The 23,389-nt window shown below is 32.1% G+C and overlaps 1 protein-coding gene across 1 annotated transcript; it reads left to right on the top strand.

Annotated features, from left to right (window-relative positions):
* Positions 1–3,185: 3,185 nt before the first annotated feature.
* tmprss4a (transmembrane serine protease 4a) lies at positions 3,186–23,223 on the top strand. Its single transcript, XM_073817860.1, has 13 exons — positions 3,186–3,504; positions 10,256–10,325; positions 10,422–10,562; positions 13,106–13,258; positions 13,442–13,571; positions 14,901–15,014; positions 15,509–15,552; positions 15,955–16,120; positions 18,555–18,724; positions 20,148–20,243; positions 20,333–20,475; positions 20,563–20,712; positions 22,017–23,223. The coding sequence occupies exons 1-13, from the start codon at positions 3,499–3,501 to the stop codon at positions 22,026–22,028; spliced, it is 1,395 nt and encodes a 464-aa protein (XP_073673961.1). The 5' UTR covers positions 3,186–3,498; the 3' UTR covers positions 22,029–23,223.
* The last annotated feature ends 166 nt before the right edge of the window (positions 23,224–23,389 follow it).

Here is a 23,389-nt window from a genome sequence, read left to right as displayed (position 1 = left end):
CTGTCTGGTATCTGCTTTGCACTGCAAAAAAAAAAAAAAAAAAAAAAAACTTTTCTTGCTGTCTTTCCAGCCAAAATATCTAAAAATTCTTAAATTAAGAAGGATTTTCTAGACAATTAAAAAATGTTGTGTTTTCAGGAAAAAAAAAAAAGTAAAAATTAAGTGAGTTTTTGCTTAGACCAAGCAAAATAATCTTTTTCTTAATGGGGTAAGAAAAAAAAAGAAATTAAATATCATCTTAGATATTTTGGCTGGAAACAAGACAAACAATCTAAGTAAGAAAAGCATTTTTTGCCGTGTGTGAACAAAGCTCTGTTTTAATGTCCATTTTTCATATTTAAGCAGCTAAGCAACATTATTATTTGTCTTCTCATTGGCTTTGTTTTTCACATTCTTGCTCTGTTTTAAAATGATTTGAAAAACAAAGTGAGTCACTGTGTCACGTGGCACTTTAGTATCTCTACATCATAATAGAGGCTAAGCAACGTACCTGTACTTTGTCACGATGGCAGTCTCAACAACATGTTTAGCAAGGTAAACAGCTCTGATCATGGCTAGTCAGCATGTGTGAAACAAAAGCCTTGTCATTGGAATTCATTGCAAATCGTTTCCTAATGCAAGACTGAGATGTTAGTATCATGGGGTCATACTCATCAAAGAGAGGTCACACTGACCTGACCCTTAACAGAAACATGATCACTTTCCCACTGAGAACTTTCACAGAGAACCTTTTCTCTACATCTCACTCAGTGTTTAGAGTGTGATAACAGAGCATGAGGGTCAACTGATCATTGAGTTGGTTCATTTGATTATATAAATGCTTTATTTGTTTACCTTTGAACTATAGCAAGGTTCAATGGTTTTACTAAGTTTAGAAAATGAGGTGAGAGATTGTTTCTATACATAGATTCTGAAGTTTAACTCATGATGTGAATATTGGGTTACGGGTATTATGAGGTAAAATGTGAATATGAGGATTTAGTCACACTGAGAAACTTTATTCCTAAAGGAAATAATGTGTAAGACTCAATGTACTTGTTTAGGCAGCTTACACCAGACCTAACAGGATTACATTACCCTTCATCCGTGAAGAAATGATGATTCACATGCAATTGAATTGAACCAAATAGAAGCATATTCAATTGAACTGAATTAAGTGTGTATCTGGATTCACAGTCATAAACTAATCTGTCAGGAAGCATTCATTAAATTGAAGTAAAGTAAAATGAATCAAATCTAATTATCAAATTAAATGTTAATATGGTTTCACGGTCATAAACGTGACATAAACTGACAGTTTTTTTTTGTTGTTGTTTTCATTTCAGAACTGAAGTAAAATAAACTATCAAACAAACCAAACTGAATTGAATCAAATCAAACTGAATCAAATGTGTAAACAGTTTGACAGTCATAAACTTTTCTCTGACAGGTAGTGCTTTGTTTCACTTTTGGAGTGAAGTGAATTAAACCCAAACAAAACAAACTGAATTGAATCAAAACAAACTGAATCAAATGTGAAAATAGTTTCACAGTCATAAACTTTACTCTGACAGGGTCTGACACTTCTGGAGTGACGTGAAATGAACCCCAAACAAACCAAACTAAACTGAATTGAATCAAATCAACTGAATCAAATGTGTAATTGATTTCTCAATTGTAATTATTATTATTATTATTATTATTTTTTTTTTTTTTTCATTTCAGGAGTGAAGTGAAATGAACCCCAAACAAATCAAACTGAACTAAACTGGATCAAATGTAAAAATGACTTCATAGCCATAAACTTTACTCTGAAAAGTAGTGTTTTATTTTCACTTCTGGAATGAAGTGAACTAAACCCAAACAGACCTAACTTAATTAAATCAAATCAAACTGAATCAAATGTAAAAACTGGTTTCACAGTTGTAATTTATTTAATTGTATTTTACTCTGACAAGTAATGTTTTTTTTTTTTTTTTTTACTTCAGGAGACAAACTTTTCTTGACAAACCAAACACAGTCTTTCACAGTCTTTACTCTGACGGGTAGAAGTGAAGAGAAATGAACCCCTCTGAGTGAAGTGAAGAGAAATGAACCCCAAACAAACCAAACTTAACTGAATTTAATCAAATTAAATCAACTGAATCAAATGTGAAATTGATTTTACAGTCTTTACTCTGACATTTGATGTCTTTTTCTCACCTTAGGAGTAAAGTGAAGTGAAATGAAATGAAACCAAAACAAACCAAACTGAATTGAATCAAATTAAACTGAATCAAATGTGATTTTCTTTTCACAGTCATAAACTTTAACCTGACAGGTGGTGTTCTTTCACTTTAGGAAAAAAGTGAAAAGTGAAATGAACTCCAAACAAACCAAAATGAATTAAACTGAATCACATAAAACTGAATCAAATGTGAATATGGTTACGAGTGTGAAGTGAAATGAACCCCAAACCAACCAAATTGAATCAAATGTGAAAATCGTTTCACAGTTGTAAACTTTTCTCTATCAGGTAGTGCTTTTTTAACTTCAAAAGTAAAGTGAAGTGAAATGAATCCCAAACAAACCAAACTGAATTGAATCAAATCAAACTGAATCAAATGTGAATATGGTTTAACAGTCATAAACTGTACTCTTACATGTAGCATTTTCAGAAGTGAAGTTAGTTAAAGTATAATGAAGTGAGCTAATTTAAATGTAAAAACGGCTTCACAGTCATATTTTACTCTGTCAAGTAGTGTTTTAAAAGCATAACACTGACACGAATAAAATCGTTATAATCCTCTTTTTAAAGAATTAGGTCACAATAGTAGTTAAGTTATTAATTGAGTATTCTGAGCAAAGATGCCACAGCATGAATGATATGGTCAGTTATTTCCTTCTGAAATACTGGGAGATTCCTGATCTACATTAATAAACTGATTTCATGACCTGTCCTCATTAAAAGACTTAAAATACCACATGGTTATGATAAACTAGGAGTCATATCCACCAAAACCTGTTTGAAAGAAGATCCGGGAAATTGAAAGTCATTTCCAGCTTCAAAAACTGCAATTAACTTGTAAGAGCGCTCAACCACACAGAAGATTTGGCTCCATCCCAATGAGGAAGCGAACGCAGCAGGGAGGAGCGACGTTATCTAGGTGAGATGGGCGGTGGTGTCCTCTTACATAGGTGAGGGTTTTTATCGGGGGCAGGGAAACTCCAAACAAATCTGCAGAAGACTGAGGCTGGATAGCTGGATATTTTCAAAAGACACAGAGTCTTGCAGCGTAGCGACTTTGAAACAGCATTAAGGCGGATCAGGTAGAAGTAATTGTTAAGTGAAAGACAAAACGAGGAAGAAGTTACAGAAAGAGAAAAAAGAAGCGCAGTGCACTACGAAAAAGAGGATTGCAGAAAGAAGTGGCTTCTTCTGGTATAGAAGTGGCTTCTAAGGTCTCTACGGCTGCCCAGCCTGCTGTGGTCTGTACGACCGGCAGATTGCAGGAACGCGTCGTCAACCCCGATAAAAACATGCGGGTGAGTGTGAACTGATTCATTCTACTCAAAGAGGTTTTACCGTGCACTTGTTAGTATAACACTTTAATAGGTGCGAACTAATGTAGTCAGAACAGATGAACAGGACATTTACTGTGCTGCAGATCCCTAGGTAGACAAATGTAGACTGTTGTTAAGTAATTTTGAAAACAGAATTCACTTTTGGATACTGTGGATCTGCGGAGAATTGTGTGCTTATTGTACATTTGCTAAACTTAAACCGATTTGCTTTAATGCTGACAATTCTCTCATCATGCACTCACCTTTATGTCATGCCAAACTCATTTGAAAAGCAGATTTATTATACAATAAATAGTATATATTTATACAACAATTAGTTGCAAGTCCAACAGCGCTGGACTTGAGGTGCTACATCCGTCATGTTATCATTATCATGTGATAACCTACATTGTCAGCTGCATGGCTTCACAACTTAAAGGAGTAGTTCACTTTCAGAACAAAGATTTACAGATAATGAACTCACCCCCTAGTCATCCAAGATGTTCATGTCTTTCTTAAATCGTAAAGAATTGGTGTTTTTTGGGAAGAACATTTCAGGATTTTTTCTCCATATAATGGACTTCAATGGTGCCCCCGAGTTTGAACTTCCAAAATGCAGTTTAAGTACAGCTTCTAAGGGCTCTAAATGATCCCAGCAGAGGAAGAAGGGTCTTATCTAGCAAAACGATTGGTTATTTGCTAAAAACATTTACAACTTATATACTTCTTAATCTCAAACGCTCGTCTTGCAGAGCTAGACAGGACGAGCATTTGAGGTTAAAAAGTATATAAATTGTATTTTTCTTTAGAAAATAACCCATCGTTTTGCTAGATAAGACCTTTCTTTCCTCAGCTGTGATCGTTTAGAGCCCTTTGAAGCTGCATTTTGGAAGTTCAAACTCAGGGGCACCATAGAAGTCCATTATATGGAGAGAAATCTTTAAATGTTTTCCTCAAAAAACATAATTTCCTGAAAGACTGAAGAAAGAAAGAAATAAACATCTTGGATGACAAAGGAGTGAGTACATTAACTGTACATTTTTGTTCTGAAAGTGAACTACTGCTTTAACACCTGTGGCCTTATGGTAGTAAAGTGTCCATCAGATGCGCACTTCAGAATCTGGCCAGAAAGAGTCAGCGTTGGGGATAACGCATTACAAGTATGAAAGTTACCTGTTCAGATTACTTTTTTTAAGTAACTAGTAAAGTAACGCATTACTTTTTGAAATTTACAAGACTTTTCCAAAAAAGCAACACCAGTTACTTTTTTTGTCACCCCAGTTATTGATTAAAAGCACTCCTGTCCCTATATTGATATAAATTGGGAGTAAGATGTTACTTTAGTTTTAGAATAAATGTGAACATGCATTAATTCATCTTACTCACCATCTCAAAACCAATTTAGTATCTTCAAAATAAATAAAAACAGTGGATTGCAAATAATACAAATATTCTTTATGCAATTAATCCCATTTTATTTACCAATGTCTTTGCCACTGACCTTCGATGATCCAATTTAACCATACTATTAAGCAAAAATTACTCAAGATAAACTAACATATTTTTTAATTGCTGAAGAGTGTTGAACTTTCTTCTTGTGTGTTCAACTGTACAGATGTGAATTTACTTTTCCTTTAATCTTAGGCTTTTGGTGTGAAAGGGTTTTTATATCAAAAACAAAGAAGCAAGCCCAGCCCAGATTTAAAAAAAGTAACGCAAAAGTAACGTAACACATTACTTTTCATTAAAAGTAACTAACGTAATTACTTTTTAAGGGAGTAACTCAATATTCTAATGCATTACTTTTAAAAGTAACTTTCCCCAACACTAGAAATAGTAAGACTTTTCGCCTACTGTTTTATGAATTCGGACATGTAACTTTTGATCACATTGCCTACTGTTTTAATAGGATACTATATAGTATGCATACTACCAGTCTGTGTGTTAGTAATGGGGATTTTTTCAGTGACTCTTTCTGCAGGTTAAATTGTTAGGCTGTCTTCATTTTTCATTCAGTCAATCCATTCAAAGTACGGAACACGTGAAAGTCATTAAATCATTCACTTAAGCAGTTCATTAAAAATGAATCACTATGAAAATAAACAAGTGACCATGAATGAGTCATTGAGTAATTTAGTCAACCTACAGTATTTAGTCAAAAACGTAGAATCATTCAGAAAGAAAACACTTCTGCTGCTGTGCGTTGGGGTTCGGATTTGGCTGTGTTTGGGACAGTTTTCATTTTTCAGTTTTCAGTTTTCAGTTTTCATTGGACGAACAATAGACAAAGTGACGGTTGTCTCTAAAATGTAAGTTACTTGATATTAATTTCTTAGACTTTAGACTTTATTTTAAGGATTACTATTAACTTCCATGCATATTGCTAGCATATTGGTTGTTTATTACTACTTATACAGCACATACTAATGCCTTATTCTGCATGACAATGATTTTGATTTAACAACTTAAATTAGGAGTTTACTGAGGCAAAATTCATAGTTAATAGTTACTCTGATTGCACTCATTTTGCAGGACATTTTCTATCAGATGTCAAAAAGACGTTTATTAAATGTCTTTAAGATGTTTAAGATGTTAGAATGTATGTAAAATGGACATCTTATACAGACAACAGGTGCTTTCCAGATCAAGTGATCTTTAACAGACATCTTGCAGATGTAAGTGTGCTATCTATAGTTATTCATAAAAATTTGACCCTAAAATAAAGTGTTAGTTCTGGTGAGCTGTTTATGCATTAGTAAAGGAGGCTTGGAGGCATCTTTTGAACTAACACATCAGCTATAACTTGTGGATGTAGGTTCCACCTTTGCATTTCAGTCATTTGAATAGGCCTAGTTCCTACAAGGTGCATGTGAGGTTAGTACGCCTGAAGTTTTAACTGCAAAAACTGAGACTTTAATAACAAATGCTTGGCTGCGGTTTGAAAGGAGCTGTTGGGTCGGCATGTGTTACTAATCTGCTTTGGCATGAGTCTGCTTTGATACTTCTCACCTGAGAAATCTCTTTTGAGCCTGTGAGGTATAGGGTTCTTCTGGTTTCCTCGAGGGGGCTGGAAGTTGATTATTTTACTTGAATATACAGTAACAACACTTGGCGTGGAGTCAATGACGGCTGGTGTAGATATCTTTCACAAAGTAATAGCACCTAAGCTGTGGAAAACAGTATGAGTATATATCCAGATATACTGGAAGGGGCAGGCAATGACAAAGGGCATTTAAACATTTAAGCTATCCGTCATTTTCTTGCCTGACATTGGGCTTTTGTGCAATTGTTTGGCTCAAACACGTTTTTCCATACCATCTATACCATTTGCATCCTGGTTTCTCTTTGACCAGATCTCACCATGTGATAATGACCCATTTACATGAAGTTGCACTTTCAGTCTCTGTCTCTCAAAGAGCTTTCAATGGTTTCGGTATTTGTTGAAAGGGGGATTCAAGCCCCAATGTCAACCTTTCAATTTGAATTTTATTTGCACTGTAAAATATCACCCATATATTACACTATTTCACAGTATTTTGTTACAATACAATGCCGTGTTGTGACTTTTACTGTGAAACCAATGCAGACTAGGTCAGTTTTTGTGCTAATACGACAAATTACTATAAAAATGATCATATTGTGCTGCAATGTAGGATAATATTGCAAATAGTTTAATTATGATGATTACTGCACCCTTTGGCTGGGATCTTTGACCTGTGGCGAATGTTAAGTGTACTGAAGTGCATTAATCTAATTTTATAACCAATTAAGGGTGGATTTAAATACTATTTTTGTGTCATTATCTCTATGAGATAAATGAACTATGAGTTGTCAACCTGGCACACGCTGATACAGTTTCAACACTCATGATACAAAATTCAACTGGTTAGAGACAAGAAACATGATTTGAAAAAAAGAAAAAAAAAAAAAAAACAATACATTACAACACAAGTAAATGAAAAGTAAATAAATAAATAAATTAGTGCTGTCAAATGATTAATCGCGATTAATTGTGATTAATAGCATCCGAAATAAAAGTTTTTGTTTGCATAATATATGTGTGTGTACTGTATATATGTACATATATATCACATATATAAGGTAAACAAAAACTCTTATTTTGCATGTGATTAATCGCGATTAATCGCTTGACAGCACTATTAATAAATAAATGTATGCATGTAAGATTATACCGAAACAAATGGTCATTATGAATGTGCAGACAATGCTGCTAAAAATACATCTACAAATATATTTAATTTGAACTTTCATTGTAATATAAAAAATATTAATCATAACAATTGTAATTGTAATGAATTTAATATAATTGTATAATTACACAGTTTTTTTGTACAATTTTTTAGAACTACTGATGTATTGTTTTATTTTTGTCTCTTTCATTTGATTACAATTTAACAAAATTGTCCATGAGTCAAAGCAGTGTCCTGAGTACATTGTATGAAGACTCTTCTCCTTTGATTTTAGAAGACAACTAAATGCTTTGGGTGTGTCTTCTCATTGTGGTTTTTAAATTTAAAAGATGAAAGACGAACACACCCCAAAACCAAGTCTGTTTTGAAAGCACTGTGGATGCTGCATTATATTGAATGCTTTGTGTCAGTTCAACTTCCATCATGAAAGAAGTCAGTCATACAGCTCTAACTTCTTTTACACATTCACAGAAACTAGCACCACAAATTCAGAACCTATCACACCCCATTCTTGACCTTAGTTCATAGCTAATCAGTCTGTGATTGTGACTATTTAAAGGCTTATTAGAAAGGCATGAGTGCTGTAGGTTATAGCCTGCTGTTAGGATTTGGAATTCAGATAATCTGAATCGGTAATTATTTTCAAATCACCATTAAAATGTTAAAATGTCATTTTGAAAAAAGCACTTGAAAGATCTTTCTATTATTTCTCTCTAAATAAAATTTAACAAGGAAATTAGAGTTTCATCTTGGTTGCTAAATGCACTGACATTCAAAAAGCTTGTACTTTTCAATAATGATGAAAAAAAAAAAAAAAAACTCTGACTCATTTGTTCTTTGACTGTAATTTTGAACAATTCTGGGTACTTTCTACGGAAATTTTAAACTAAAACTAAAAATAAAAACTATATATGTGACCCTGGACCACAAAACCAGTTTTAAGGAGCATGGGAATATTTGTAGCAATAGCCACAAATACATTGTATGGGTCAAAATGATCAATTTTTCTGCCAAAAATCATTAGGATATTAAGTAAAGATCATGTTCCGTGGAAATATTTTGTACATTTTTTTACCGTAAACATATCAGATCTAATTTTTTTATTAACTTCATTTGAACAGATTTAAAGGTGATTTTCTTAGTATTTAGATTTTTTGCATGCTCAGATTACAGTTTTTTTTAAATAGTTGTATCTCGGCCAAATATTGTCCTATCCTAACAAACTATATAGAAAGCGTATTTATTCAGCGTTCAGATGATGTATAAATCTTATGACTGGTTTTGTGGTCCAGGGTCACATATAAGAAAATACATGTAAAATACTTGATGATATTCTAAAATGTTCTCAGATTCCCCATGAACTTTATTTTGTCTTGAAGCATACAGTAAATCTCAACAGTAATATATGCTGTTGCATATAGTACAAGACATCAATATATCGATAATTCAAGATATACAAGCAGTAATTTCTATTATTAAATTTCAATGGCAGCTTTAAGGGGATAGACGAACAGCACTAGACAATTTTTTTCTTAATTTAATTAAGGCTTTATTCGTTCAGAATGGGTATGACTATCTTCTCCGCCAATAATAAAATAGGTGTTGATTTGGAGTGTTGAAGACTGGATACGTGTTTGGAAACTGTTTGTTTTGTCTGTTATTTTGTGTCGTTTCGGGCTGTCTGGAACATCCGTTACACTGATACTAAGTGTTAGTCACTGTTTTGACTTGTTTTGACTAGTGACTAACGTTAAGTTTCACCTTACATTCTCAGATGCAACCATTCTAGTTTATTTGACCTTAATAAAGTGCACATAAAACAAATAGGAAAAGGTGCTTAAGAAGACATAAAAGTTTAAAGACATTTTAGTTTGCGTTTAAAACTACAATGGGATACAAATGTGGATTCACATTCTTAAAATTAGTTTGACATGAAAAGCAAAAATATTGAAAGCACAGCCTAGGTTAGTAATGTCATGAGCCATGTCTTATCCAATACAATCAAAATTAGATTAGCATAAATACACAAGAGAAATGTGCCTGAGTTGTTATGAGAGTGTTTGTCTCTGTGCATAACAACAATGGGACTAATGTAATTTTCCATATCAGTGACTGAAATAACCATCCCAGATCAACAGGAGTAAAACTGAAAGGAATGCGAAAGCCCGTCGCATTAAATAATCAAGAGTATATCTATCTAAAGTACAGGATTCAGTAAAAATCGTTCTGTTTTCCTGCGGTTTGCAGCTTAACCTCAAAGTGTAATAAAGGCAGCTACTGTTTGTCACTTTCTGCAGATAAACTGCGGCCTACATGTTTTAGCTGAGTAGGATGGTTTACAAGGAAGTGTGTGAGATTTCAAAAATGACTTGGGGAAAAAAATCCCGTGTGACACATTGAAAGCGATACAGAAACCTGCAACTGAGTCATAAAGCTTCAGGGCCGCGAATGTGTGAAAGACGTAACACAGTAACCTCTCACTTTCTCTTTCCTCTTCTCTCTTCCTCATTTTTTGTTCTCAGACTAAAGCTAAGAGAACTGAGGAGAACACCAGACCCTTAAACCCACCACCACAACAACAACAACAACCAGGTACAGGATCTGGGCTAGCTGGTTTAATGTATCAGTCCAGTAAATACCCTCTGTTGGTTCACTGATTTCGATTTCATTTTCTTAATCTTCTTCCAGTGCCTCAGGCCGGAAAACACAGAAAACCCATGACGGCTCCAAAACCTCAGAATGCGAAAAGGCCGAACAGGAAAAAGATCATCCTTACAGTCCTGATGGTGGTGATCGTACTGGCCATTGTAGCTGTGGCTGCTTTCTTCAGTAAGTTCTAGGTCATTTTAACCTGTCTGGATTTCATTTGAGCACTCATGATTATGGTCACTCCAGTGAGTATTTTTCAAAGCAGGTCTTTGCCTAAAAAGTCAAAAAAGTCATCTAAACTTCATTTGGACAACAAAATCATTTGCATCTTGGCTGCATTGAAGTTACTGGACATGTCCACTAATAACATTTTTGAACAAGCACATAGTGTCACACTGAATAGTTGTCATTAAATGGCCTATTTATCACAATTTAAACATTAAAACACTTATGAAATGCTAAATTTATCTAACAACAAAAATATAAAAGCTATCATTCATAAATATTGAATAATAGACTTAAAATAAAGTGTAATGTTCACAACATTCAATACATAAAAGCTGCTATTAATGCATTGTATAAAGGTGTAACATTGATTAATTGTGATTAATCATGATTAATCACAAGCAAAATAAAAGTTTACTATATTTGTATTTATGTATATACATGCAAATATGTCTTATATATATATATATATATATATATATATATATATATATATATAATTTATATATGCATCTAAATATATACAGTACACAAACAAACTTTTATTTTGCTTGTGATTAATCATGATTAATCGATTGAAAGGAGTAATTCTTATATTTAGATGAATATTTGTGAAAATTTATAAGATTTAAAGTGTAAAAACTGTAGTACATCACATACACCCCAAGCATGAAAATGGTAATGAATTTATTATATAGATCTAAAACATATGAAAACTGCAATTAATACATTGTATAAATGTATACATTATCATATAAATATATAACATTCAAAGTAATTAATGCACTGCATATTTTTTAAATACTTAAAATAAATTATAATTTATATATCAATCGATTTGACAGCAGCAATTCTAATATTTGCATGAATTTTTGAACATATTTTTTGAAAATCTATAATATTTAAAATGTAAAAACATTTAGTACATCACATAAGTTTATAACACTCCAAGCATGAAAATGAAATGAATTCATTATATAGATTTATAACATCTAAAACATGAAAGCTGCAATTAATACATTGTATAAATGTATAAAATTTAAATGTGATAACACTAAAAACATTTGAAAACTGCAATTAATACATTGTATAAATGTAAATATATAACATTCAAAGTAATTAATGCACTGTATAGTTTTTAAATACTTGTAAAAAAATGAATACATTGTACAAATGTATAATTTTTAGCCATTTTAACCATTTGTAACTATTTAAACCATGCAAAAATGGCAATGGATACATGCCATAAATTTATAAAAATGTACAACACGTGAAGTTATAATGAATATATTTTATAGGGCTGCGAAATGATTAATCGTGATTAATTGCAACCAAAATAAAAGTTTACTATATTTATATTTATGTATATACATGCAAATATTTTTAAATATATGCATGTATGTGTGTGTATTTATATATACATCTAAATATATACAGTACACAAACAAACCTTTATTTTGGTTGCGATTAATCATGATTAATCGATTTGACAGCAGTAATTCTTATATTTACAGGAATATTTGTGAACATTTATAAAATTTAAAGTGTAAAAACATGTAGTACATCACATAACTTTACAACACTCCAAGCATGAAAATGGTAATGAATTCAATATATAGATTTATAACATCTAAAGCATATGAAAACTGCAATTAATACATTGTATAAATGTATACAATTTTACATGCGAGAAAAATTAAATAATAATACTAAAATGATTTAAAAACTGCAATTAATACATTGTATAAATGTAAATATATAACATTCAAAGTAATTAATGCATTGTATATTTTTTATTAATACTTGTGAACATTTTATTACATTGTACAAATTTATCATTTTAAGCCATTTTAACCATTTGTAACTATTTAAACCATGCATGGCAAAATGGCAATGAATACATGCCATAAATTTATAAAAATGTACAACACGTGAAGTTATAATGAATATATTTTACAGGGCTGCAAAATGATTAATCGGGATTAATCGCATTCAAATTAAAAGTTTATGTTTACATACTATTTGTGTGTGTACTGTGTATATTATGTATATATAAACACACACACATATATACATAAAACATATACACAGTACACACCTATAATATGTAAACATAAAGAACTTTATTTTGAATGCGATTAATCGCGATTAATCATTTTGCAGCACTAATATTATAATATCTTGCCCTGACCTGATTAAAAAAAAATAAAAAAAAAATCAGAAGACAACACAGTTCACCTGAGACTTCCTTTAATGTTTGTTTTTAATGTGGTTCAGTGAAACTGACCTACTATTTTCTGTTTATAACCTTTCACACATTCACTTTTTGCAATTAAAATGAGTCACAAGTCGACAAGTCTGATCTTCTCCTCAGCGACAGTTATTTAGTCACTCCTTTGTCCGTTGTGACTCAAGAAACATAAACAGACAGTTTAATTTAACCTCATTGCAGGCTACTTAAGTAACAAGTGCTATTTGTGCTCCTCTTCATTACACAGTCAAGCAGTTGCTCGATAGCAAGTATTATTTTTGCTCCAAGTCGGTGAAGTTCATTCCACTGGAGAAGGCCTGTGATGGGAAAGAAGACTGCAGCGGAGGCGAGGACGAGACAGCCTGTGTCATGAAGTTTAGAGCCAACTCTACCTTCCCCCGTAAGACAAAAACACACACATACGCCCACATACCTGCTCACAGACATGTGTGCAGTCAGCACTCATAGAACCAGTGTGTCCTGTTTCAGAATAAACGTGACAAATCCCCCAACCTCACCCTCTTTCTGTCTGATATTTCCTGGATGTCTTTTTTGAACTGGTTTTCTGTCTCTGTCTCCATAGTACGCCTGATGACAACACGTAACGTGCTGCAGGCATACAGCCCTGATGAGGATAAATGGAAAAGTGTATGTGGAGACAGTTTTAACCAACAACATGCTGAGACTGCGTGCCAACTGCTGGGCTACTCAGTGTGAGTGTTAGCCCAAAAAAATAGTGTCATTACATGCTTAGCAACTTCCTGTTTCAACAGTGAATATAACAATACTGGAAGTTTCCAAAAGTATATGATTTAGAAAATTTTATTTGAATAACAAGACTTGGAATGTTCTGTTGTTTTGGTATCATTAAAGGAGAAGTTCACTTCCAGAATGAAAATTTCCTGAAAATGTACTTACCCCCATTGTCATCCAAGATGTTCATGTCTTTCTTTCTTTAGTCTCAATGAAATTAAGTTTCTTGTGAAAAGAAATTCTAGGGTTTCCATACAGTGGACATCAATGGTGGCCAATGGGTTGACGGTCCAAATTGCAGTATTAAAGGGCTTCACATGATCCCAGCTGAGGAATAAGGATCTTATCTAGCGAAACAATCGGATTTTCTTAAAAAAAAAAAAAAAAATGTAAATACTTTTTAACCACAAATCCTCGTCTTGCACTAGCTATGTGGTTTAAAAAGGTAGGGTAAGGCGAAAAACTCCATCTCATTTTCTGCCAACAGAAAATCACCCAACATTGTTGTTTTGCCTTCTTTTGTAAAGGCTGTTTGACTTTCTTCGCATGTTCGCTTTGTAAAAACTGGGTCGATATTTCTGCGTACATCACGCAAGCGTGACATTTGTGGTTAAAAAGTATATAAATTTGTATTTTTCTTAGCAAATTACTGATCATTTTGCTAGTTAGGACCCTTATTTCTTGGCTGGGATTCTGTAGAGCCCTTTGAAGCTTCATTGAAACAGCAATTTGGACCTTCAACCTGTTGGCCTCCAATGTTTTCCTCAAAAACCTTAATTTCTTTTCGACTGAAGAAAGTAAGACATGAACATCTTAGATGACACTGAGGTGAGTAAATTTAAATTATCAGGATTTTTTTTTTTTTTTTTTTTTTTTTATTCTGGAAGTGAACTTCTCCTTTAAAATACTAATAAATTTAAGAAAAAAAAATAATAATAATAAAAAAAAATAATAATATATATATATATATATATAGATATATATAGACGTCTTTATTTTATTTTATTTTATTTTTGCCTATATGTTTTTTTTTTTTTTTTTTTAGAATATTTATTTATTTCAGTTTTAGGTTTTGTTATCAACCTAAAGGATTTCTTTAGAATAATTTATTTAAGTTTTTTTTTTTTTTTTTTAAGTACTAAAAAAATTGTTAGGTTTTAGTTTTAGTTAACTAAACCCAGTCTTGGATCCATTTCCTTCTATACACATTTTAGACGGCTAAATAAATGTAAAACTGCAGCTCATCATTTGATCTCAATATCATTGTCTTGTATTTTTTCTGTTTTTAGTAAACCCACTTATGGCACAGTTCAAGTGGGTGTTTTGCCATCTAATCTAAAGATGTCTTTCTGTACGGTGGGCTCGTCTAAAACCCAGACCTTCCTGACCACCATATCAGATCTGTGAGTATATATATACTGTATATATATATATATATATATATATATATATATATACACTGTACTTAGGTACATACAGTCGCATCGAAAGCTAAACATTTCATAATAAGATCCCACTTTATATTAGGTGGCTTAACTACTATGTACTTACATAAAAAAATATGTTAATATTGTATTGCAAAACACTTTTGCTGCTATAGAGGTTGGATACAGGTAAAGTCAGCCACAGGTTTGGTGGTATGGGTAAATTTAAGGGTGGGTTAAGGTGTAAGGGATGGTTCAACCGTGTAATTATAAATGTAACTAATTGCAGTTGTAATTACATGCAGGTAATTTTTTAAATATAGGTACAATGTACATGCATGTACATAATAAGTACATTGTAGCTAATGATTCATTTAAATGTAAGTACATCGTAGTTAAGGCCACCTGATATGAGCTTTTATTTTGGTTGTAAGCATTCTCACAATCTCTCATGTTTTCTCTCTGTTTCTTAGTACGGTATGCAGTCAGGGATCAGTCGTCACGTTGACATGCTCAGGTAACTATGGAGTCCTAATCCAACAAACAATTAGGGCATTAGTCATTATTAAAACAAACTGATAATTACATCAGGCACAAAACTAGCAATACGACATCATATAACACAGAGGTGTGTTCACTGACACAGTCAGCCATCTGGACCAGGCAATTCAACATGCTAAAACATGTGTTTGAGAAAGAGAACGAGGAGAAAACCTCAGACAAGTAGCTTCATATTTAGTTTACCTATCCCTTCAATGTTTTTGTGTGAAATATTGTGTTAGGAATGACATATGTTCACATATTTATGACATATATTTATATTTTTTCGTTTTAATACAGAACATAAGACATAATCAACTTTTACATCATATAGTCTTTTATTATGTTTTGAATTCTTATCGGCTGTTTTATTTTGTAGCGGAGTGTGGGTTGTCCAGAAACCAGGACCGCATTGTAGGCGGACAGGATGCTGTCATTGAGAACTGGCCATGGCAGGTCAGCTTGCAGAATCTCGGCCAGCACACATGTGGGGGGTCACTGGTGTCATCAAACTGGGTCGTGACGGCAGCCCACTGCTTCAATGGGTATGTGTGTAAAACTCTCTTACAAAGCAAATCAAGTTTAATCTTTCATCCTAGTTCAGGATTGTTCAGGATTGTATTTAATTGTTTAAGTGTGATTTAATTCAAAATATTAATATTTTATATATATATATATATATATATATATATATATATATATATATATATATATATATTAGGGCTGTCAAATGATTAATCATGATTAATCACATCCAAAATAAAAGTTCATGTTTACATACTAAATGTGTGTTTTCTGTGTTTATTTATTATGTATATATAAATACACCCACATACATGTATATTCAAGAATTTTTTTTAGATTTATATAGAAAATATTTATAATTCTATATATAGTCTAAATTAAATAGAAGTATAACTGTTCATTCATATAAATATTTTTTTAAATCTATACATGTATGTGTGTGCATTTATATATACATATTAAATATACACAGTAAACACTCATTAGCAGCTTGCGATTTCATTAGGGATGCTCATTTCAGTTAATATACTTGTGATTGCACGTGTCGACACACCCCCGTGAGTTAGCAAATATGTATCCACCTTATCTTAAACGTGGAAGTAAGCCTATGGGTGAGACTTCAAGTTTATTAGCCACAAAAGGGAAATAACAAGAATAATAACAGCATGCAGTAAACAGTAAAACTGTTTGCACTACGTACAAGTGTGTTCATAATTAAGATAATACTTTAAACTAATATGGTAAGACACAACAGTTTGCAATATGAAGCAGCAAAATGCAATGTTTTGTACAGCTAAAAATAGCTGAATGTGGTTGAGACCGGAAAGCAGACACAAAGAATTTACAAATCTTACAGGAAAAATAAGGTGGATAGAATTTTTTTTAAACAATTTAACTGATATAGGGTTTTGCTGATATGCGATATGCCGATATTCAAACACATTTTGGCCGACATACATTTCCTTTTGTTTTCGAAACAAAACCAAGCCTCTCCTGTGCGGAAATTATAAGTAGGAATGCACAATATTATCAGACCGATATCGGAATTGCCTTTGAATGTAAATATCGGTATTGACCCAATATAAACAATTATGCCGATATGTCTTGCCGATAAGAGGAATAACTTACATGTTCTCAGGGTGTGCTAGGGATTGGATCACATCAGCAGTGTGGCTCATTCTTGAAGATGCGCTGTTGGCCTACGTCTAATAAGATGAAAGTACACAATACACAAATAAACATTTAGACTGTGTTTCTGATTAAATAAAGCAGTAATTGCTGTCATAAAGTCATGACCCAGACCTATAAAATTTAGAAATGCCCATGCCTATTTTTACAGGAAAATAAGGTGGATAGAAACTTTTTAAACCGTTTAACTGATAGTATTAATCAGTCAAAATTAGGGATGCAAGATGTTTGCCGATATCTGATATGCCGATATTTTCCAAGTCATTTGGGCTGATAGCCGATGCCGATATTCTTTTGTTTTCAAAACAACCCCAAGTCTCTCCTGTTAGGAAATTATAAATGGGGACGCACTATATTATCGGACCGATATCGGAATCAGCCGATAATGGCTTTAAATGTAAATATCGGCATTGGCCTGATATGAAAAATTATGAATCTTACAACAAAATTCTAAATGTCAGTCTAAATGTTATTTGTGTATTTTACTTTCTTTTTATTAGGAGTAGCACTTATTGGCAAGACATATCGGCATAATTTTGCATATTGGGCGGATGCCGATATTTACATTTAGAGCCATTATTGGCTGAAATTGACCAAAATTGAATATAATTTGCCTATTATTTCTAGGAGAGACTTGGTGTTGTTTTGAAAACCAAAGGAAATATATGGGCATCGGCTATTGGCCAAAATGAGTTAAAAAATATCGGCATATCAGATATTGGCAAAAATTCATTTTATTAGAAGTAGCACTTATTAGCAAGACATATCGGCATAATTTTTCATATTGGGCGGATGCCGATATTTACATTTCATGCATCCCTAGAATTCTTACTTTTGTTGAATGGTTAAACGGTCAAAATGAGCATCCACTAATTCCATCAAAGCCTGGTTCATCAACATTTGTCTATATAGTTTGTATAGCCCACATTCAGTTAGTTAACACAACCAGTGTTGAAGCCTGCAACAGTCACAAGGAACTGATACATCTGGGAAACATGAGTCATGGAAGTAAACATGTTTTTATCATTAACCTCAAAGATGTCTTCATAAACAGAATCATTCTAAAAATCATTCAAAGCCCTAACAAGTTCACCCGGTTTGAAAACTGCTGTACGTCATTCATCAATCACCGTGTAGAAACAGAAGAACTCAGTACTGAATTGTTTGAATCTTACCTGAAGCATGACATGGAGCTTTGTAAATAGATCTAATACAGGGTGTTTAATAATGCTTTTAAGAAGGTCATATTGCTCTTTTGTTCTTCAGGGAGGGTAAGAAGGCTCTGAGCAGATGGAAGGTGGTCTCTGGAAACACGTATCTGGGCTCTGCAGGAGCTTCTTCTGTGGAGAAGATCGTCGTTCACAGAGATTACAGCTCAGGACACAACGACTACGACATTGCCATGATACGTCTGCAGTCTCCCATTACTGTCGGAGGTACATCAGCACACAAATACACAACACTCACTGTTTGACATCAAAATTTCAAGATGACTGAATATGGTCCTAGTCAAAACCCGGAAAATTTGAGTTACTTTCTTTTAAAGTTGACACAGCAGCATTCCATTTAAACCTGGCCACAAACATGCATTCTCATCAGTCTTTTTAGAAGTGCTGAATACATGTACAGTATATAAAAGAAGGTTTTATTATTATTGTGTTAATAACACTTCAACTACCAATAATAATAATAATAATACATTTATTGTATAATATTTAAATGAATAAGCAATTTTAATAATACATGTGTAATCAGTTTAATAAAAAATATTATTATTATTATTATTATTATTATTATTATTATTTTAGTATTATTAACATAAAAATAATAATAATAATAATACATTATTTATATAGTATTTAATAAACAATATTAATAATTAAAAATTAGTTAAAAAATAAATAAGGATGGTCATATTTTTTTTTACCTTATTATTATTATTATTATTATTATTAAAGTTGTAGTATTATTATAACATTTCAACTACCAATAATAAGAATAATACATATTTTAATATTTAAATTTATAAGCAGTTTTAATAATAAATGTGTAATTATTTTAATAAAGAAATAGTAATTGTCATATTTATATTTTTTACATGTATAATAATAATAATAATAATAATAATAATAATAATAATAATAATAATAATAATAATACTACAAATATATTATTTAATAAGCAATATACATTAGAAATTTGTAATTAGTTTAAGGATAAATAATAATGGTCACATTTATAATTGTTACCTTTATTATTATTATTATTATTATTATTATTATTATTATTATTATTATAAAAGTTGTAGCATTATTAACATACAATAAATAATAATAATAATAATAATAATAATAATAATTTAATTAATAAAAACAACAATATTAATAATAACTGTGTAATTAGTTCATTAGTTCCAAATTATTTATATGTAATTATATATTTTAATACATAATGTATATTATAATTTCATAAAGTATTTGAAAATCAAAACAGTTAAGTAATATAAAATATTGATTTAACTTATTTTTTTGACAAATGTTTAAAAAAAGATTTTATGCTGAAATTTGACTTCAGAGTATTTCTGTTAAAAATAATTTAGTTTCTGAAGAAAACTGAATAATACGTTCAAAACAATAATTATTATATTATAATAAAAAAAATAATATGATACATTTACTTTATTGTGTTAATTGAGATGAAATATCATTTAGTTTAGACAAAATGCTTATAAGCATCAGTTGTTGTGTTGATAAGCATCACCAGATTTCTTCAATCCTTCAAGGTCAATGTTGTGTGTTATCTTTTGATCATGCAAAATGGTATTAATATCAATATTTATCTATTTTTAATCACATTCAGAATCCCGTAGACCAGCATGTCTGCCGCCTCAGGATCTCGGCCTAAAGGATGAAGACAGCTTAGTTGTGACCGGCTGGGGCCATCAGACAGAAAAAGGTTCTTGGCTTTTTTCCCCCCCATATTATTCAAATTCAGTTTTCATCTAATACCTCAAACTTTAACATTATCTGGGTGTTTCCCTGCAGGAAATTTGTCTCCAAAGTTACAGAAGGCTCAGATCCCTCTGATAGACAGAACCACGTGTTCAAGTCCAACAGTGTACGGCAAATCTATCACTGATAGGATGATCTGTGCAGGTTCTCTGAAAGGAGGAGTGGATGCGTGCCAAGTACGATTTATTCTTTTCTGTGTACTATTAGTTCAAACAAGTGCAGTGTTATTAAAATAACCGTTTGCGTTTTTTCTCTCTCTAAAGGGCGATAGCGGCGGTCCTTTGGTGTATTCATTTAACCGCTGGATGTTGGTGGGTGTTGTGAGCTGGGGTGTGGGTTGTGCCAGAGAAAATCGTCCTGGTGTTTACACCAATATGGACCAAATGCTCGACTGGGTCCATTCAGTCATGAAGGTATGAGCACATTGTTCCAAAATCACATATTGTCTATTATATTCAAAACCTATTTTACAACTGCTAAAAAGTATGTTCTATATAGTTTGAATATGCGTGGAAGCTTGTTTCTGCCACAGAATAAAACATTTATTTAAATTAAAAAACTTTTTATCCCACAATTTTGACTTTTTCTTGTAATTCTGAGAAAAGACAAACTCAAAATTGACAGATATGAACATAAGATTCTCAGATAAAAGTCAAAATTTTTGTGTTATAAACCCAGCAATTCTATATCTCGTAACTTTATCGCAATTCTGAGTTTACATATCACAATTCTGACTGCTTTTTTCTTCACAATTGTGCCTTTTTTTCCCTCAGAATCACAAGAGAAACCCAGAATTGCACAATTCTGAGAAATAAAGTCAGTATTGTGAGACATAAATTCGCAACTGTGAGAAAATCGTGAGAAGAATCGTGAGATAAAAAGTCGCAATTGCCTTTTTTATTTTTATTTTTTTCTGTGGCGGAACAGAATTGCGAGATATAAACTCAGAATTCTAAGTTTATATCTAGCAATTTTAAGTTTATATCTTGTGATTCAGACTTTTTCTCCGAAAAAAAAAAAGGAATAATTCTGGGTTTATGTCTCACAATTTTATATCTTGCAATTGTGACTTTTTTTCCTGGAATTGAGATATAAACTTGGAATTGCAAGAAAAAGCCATAATTCTGGGTTTATATATTACAATCCTAAATTTTTATCTTGCAATTGTGACTTTTTTTTTCTCAGAATTGAGATATAAACTCAGAATTGCTAGAAAAAAAATCATAATTCCAGGTTAATATCCCACAATTCTAATTTTATATCTTGCAATTGTGACTTTTTTTCTCAGAATTGAGATATAAACTCAGAATTGCTAAAGAAAAGTCATAATTCTGGGTTTATATCTCCCAATTCTAAGTTTATATCTTGCAATTCAGACTTTTTTCTCAGAATTGCATGATTATATCTCGTAATATTGAGATTATATCTAGCAATTTAGACTTTTTTCTAGTCTAAATTTTCAAGGTTAATCTTTTTTTTTTTTTTTTTTTATTCCATGGTAAGAACTGGCTTCCATAACTATGGCTAGTATGAATGAAATTTAAATATACTGCGTGTTCTTGATTCATTCACAATTAATGTTTTGTTATATTCTATGAATGCGTACATACTGCTCTTTTCACGTAATGTCTAGCATGGAAGTAGGCATATTCAAACACTGTCTGTGTAAACCTACTAAAAGTAAAAGAGTATACTAATGGTTGTTTGTCATTTTCAGGAGTACCAGTGAGTCTGAAAAGGAGAGACTAACCGCAAACCCACGGCACAGATTCACAAAGATCTTCAGTCCTCAAAAAGAAGATATTCAACTGAAGATGTGCACAGATTTGTGATTGAATCGCTGTGGGACTTTTTGGTCTGCATGCTCAGGGATTTAAAGATGCCATGAGAAATATTTTGCACATATATCATGTATGTATATAATGAGAACACGTATGTTGTATTTTGTGGATCTACCACTATTCTGGGATACAGCAATGCAATCGTAATGGAACGGTTTGCCCCCAAAAATGACCATTCTGTTATCATTTACTCACCCTCATTGTTCCAAATCAGTATGGCTATATTGCTTTCTTCTGTGGAAAACAAAAGCAGACGTGCTGAACTCTAAACAAAAGAGTTGCAGGGGCAATCAAGTTCTAAAATAGGCAAAACATATAGTCAAAAGTTCTCTGAAGTCATAATGTAGCTTTATGTCTGGAACTCACTTCAATGTAAAGTTAAAATCTTGCCATTTGATGATGAAAAATGATGAAACATCCCTTTAAATCAAAGTGACGTCAAATGCACTTTGAGACAACAGCTACAATATGGTGCTGTTTTTTCTCTGTTTAACATCTATGCTTGTACTGTTGTCTAATGACTTATATGGGGTGCCATGTTATAATCTTGAATCAAATCAAGTTCTCATTTACTTTGCCAAAATACCATGGTGCCTTTAAAATGCTTAATGCACATATAATATTAAAAAATGAATGACAAGTTGTAGTGTCACTTAAAGAGGCCAACTTTTTGTTTATAGACTGGGATTAAGTGCTCAAAAGAAGAGTGACACCTGTATTTATCTGCCGTGTGTACGTGAACGTCACATATTTCCCTTTGTGGGTTAGTATTCAATTCTAAATGAGTCACATTCAGACTCGTTAGGCTTTTGATATTTGTTCAGAAAAGATATTTAAACTGCACACAAAGCTAAAACACGTCATTCAACCTGTTTTTCTAATGAATGTCTTTCAACTTGTTTTATTTATGAATGTTGGTTTTTGACGTTGGGTGGGTTCATGTAATTAGGGCTTTGTTGACAGTCGCCCATTTTACCTGAATTCATCCTACTTCTGAAAGTAAAGGATATTTCTTTGTAAATATTGTACAGATTTGTGTTTGTCGTGTCAAGTTCATTATAATAAAGTGAAGAGTGGTAAACACCAAGGTTTTATTCAATGACTCACAACCTGCAAACAAACACAACAAGTAATATTTTTTTGCAAACCTTTATTTCGCATAGTGATATATTCATTAGTTTATTAGTTTAGTCTTTACAATCCAGAGAAATCTACTGAGGTGCATAGTTATGATAAGGGAATATGACAG

This window comes from Garra rufa, chromosome 14, assembly GCF_049309525.1.
Source record: "Garra rufa chromosome 14, GarRuf1.0, whole genome shotgun sequence".
NCBI classification, from domain to species: domain Eukaryota; kingdom Metazoa; phylum Chordata; class Actinopteri; order Cypriniformes; family Cyprinidae; genus Garra; species Garra rufa.
This window is presented reverse-complemented; position numbering and strand designations above follow the sequence as displayed.